At 28.2% G+C, this 1,495-nt stretch overlaps 1 protein-coding gene across 1 annotated transcript; it reads right to left on the bottom strand.

Annotated features, from left to right (window-relative positions):
- Window positions 1-450: 450 nt before the first annotated feature.
- On the bottom strand, window positions 451-1,159 carry LOC115879257 (39S ribosomal protein L51, mitochondrial). Its single transcript, XM_030895969.1, has 2 exons — window positions 787-1,159; window positions 451-725 (listed from the first exon to the last, which is right to left on the bottom strand). The coding sequence occupies exons 1-2, from the start codon at window positions 1,058-1,060 to the stop codon at window positions 505-507; spliced, it is 495 nt and encodes a 164-aa protein (XP_030751829.1). The 5' UTR covers window positions 1,061-1,159; the 3' UTR covers window positions 451-504.
- Between the last annotated feature and the right edge of the window lie 336 nt (window positions 1,160-1,495).

Below are 1,495 nucleotides of genomic sequence, written 5' to 3'. Positions count from 1 at the left end.
TTTTATATAAAGTTATATTAGGATTGTTTTAAATAAATATTTTTACCACACTATATGGAACTGAGAAGATTTAAAAAAAAATGTAGGTATATTGTTCATTGTTGCTGTAAAGTATTCTCTATGTAATTATTTGAAAATTTGATATCCCTTAGCCTAAATGTAATAAATCATTGGTTTAAATAATAAACATGATGCATATTTTTAGTTTGGTATGTTCCCTGAATATTTTTTAGGTTTTAAAACACTATCCTCTAAATAGCTTACAGCTTATTTAAGTTATATTCAAACCAACTGATTTTAGATAGAAGCAATCAGATTGCCACTAATATGTAAAAACTCATAGAAAAACTTGTATAAACGTTATAAATTATTTACAGATTTCTAATAAAATTAACCATTTTTACTTATTATTATTTCGTTTTTTATTTTATACACACAAATAAAACCAAGTTAAGTTAATATTAATTTTTATTTCTTTAACTAAAACTATTTTTATGTACATTATTATTTCGAATACCCTGTTTTCGTTTTCCTATTCATAAACCTATAGAGATACTGAATGCGTTTCTCGAGCTGATACCATTTTGTCGGTCTAGCCGTAGGATAAATTGTTTTTCCCAACATTTTCCTTTTCCGAATCATCACTTGCATTTCGTTACCGCCAACGCCTCTCAGCCATGGTGGCATATTGTAGAGGATTTTAGTAGGATGTAGTTTTTCATTACCTACAAATGCACATAGGTAAGTTTAAAATACTTATTGTATTTGTTAAAATACTATTATTACCTAAGATATCGATATAATCATTTTGACCAAACAGTGCTCGTTTTTCGCTCCAGGCATCCTTAGGCCTGTAAATAGGCATCGGTAGCTTTTTCGCATCTTCTAATCTGGGCAGTAATCCTTTACGATCTACGTCTTCCTTGTATCCATACCTTCTTACGAGTCGTCCCCGTGCGACTTTTTCGGAATGATATCTGAAACGTACGGGTATCACGTTTGGCGTCCAAATTTTAATTGTGTTTAGACAAGTTTTAACTAAATTTGTTGTTAATGACATGATTTTATACTATTTTAAGAAGGTTTTCCTAAAAATATTTATTTCATATTTATTTTTAAACGTAATAAAGTGAGGTTAGAGCCGGATGTCAAAATTCTGTCAAAGTCAAATCCACAGATCAAATATGACTTTAAGCTAGTGATGGGCTAATATGAGTAAAGTTCGACATTTTAAAATTTGAACGTAAAAGAGCGTTCAAAAAATATAATTTGTTTATTTTTTAAGTACCCCGATAACGATGCACTACAGGTTTGTTTCTACCAAGTTTTGTAATTTAACAATGAATAGTTTTTTATCATTAAGAATTTATAGGTAATTTATATTTAATATTTAATTTTTTCTGAAAAATATTTTATGAATGAAGATTGTTTACAGATAAATACACATTAGACGAGAAATATGTATAATTTCAAGTCATTTCCCTCTTGAAAATTT

This window comes from Sitophilus oryzae, unplaced genomic scaffold, assembly GCF_002938485.1.
Source record: "Sitophilus oryzae breed Bouriz unplaced genomic scaffold, Soryzae_2.0 scaffold_1576_pilon_pilon, whole genome shotgun sequence".
NCBI classification, from domain to species: domain Eukaryota; kingdom Metazoa; phylum Arthropoda; class Insecta; order Coleoptera; family Curculionidae; genus Sitophilus; species Sitophilus oryzae.
This window is presented reverse-complemented; position numbering and strand designations above follow the sequence as displayed.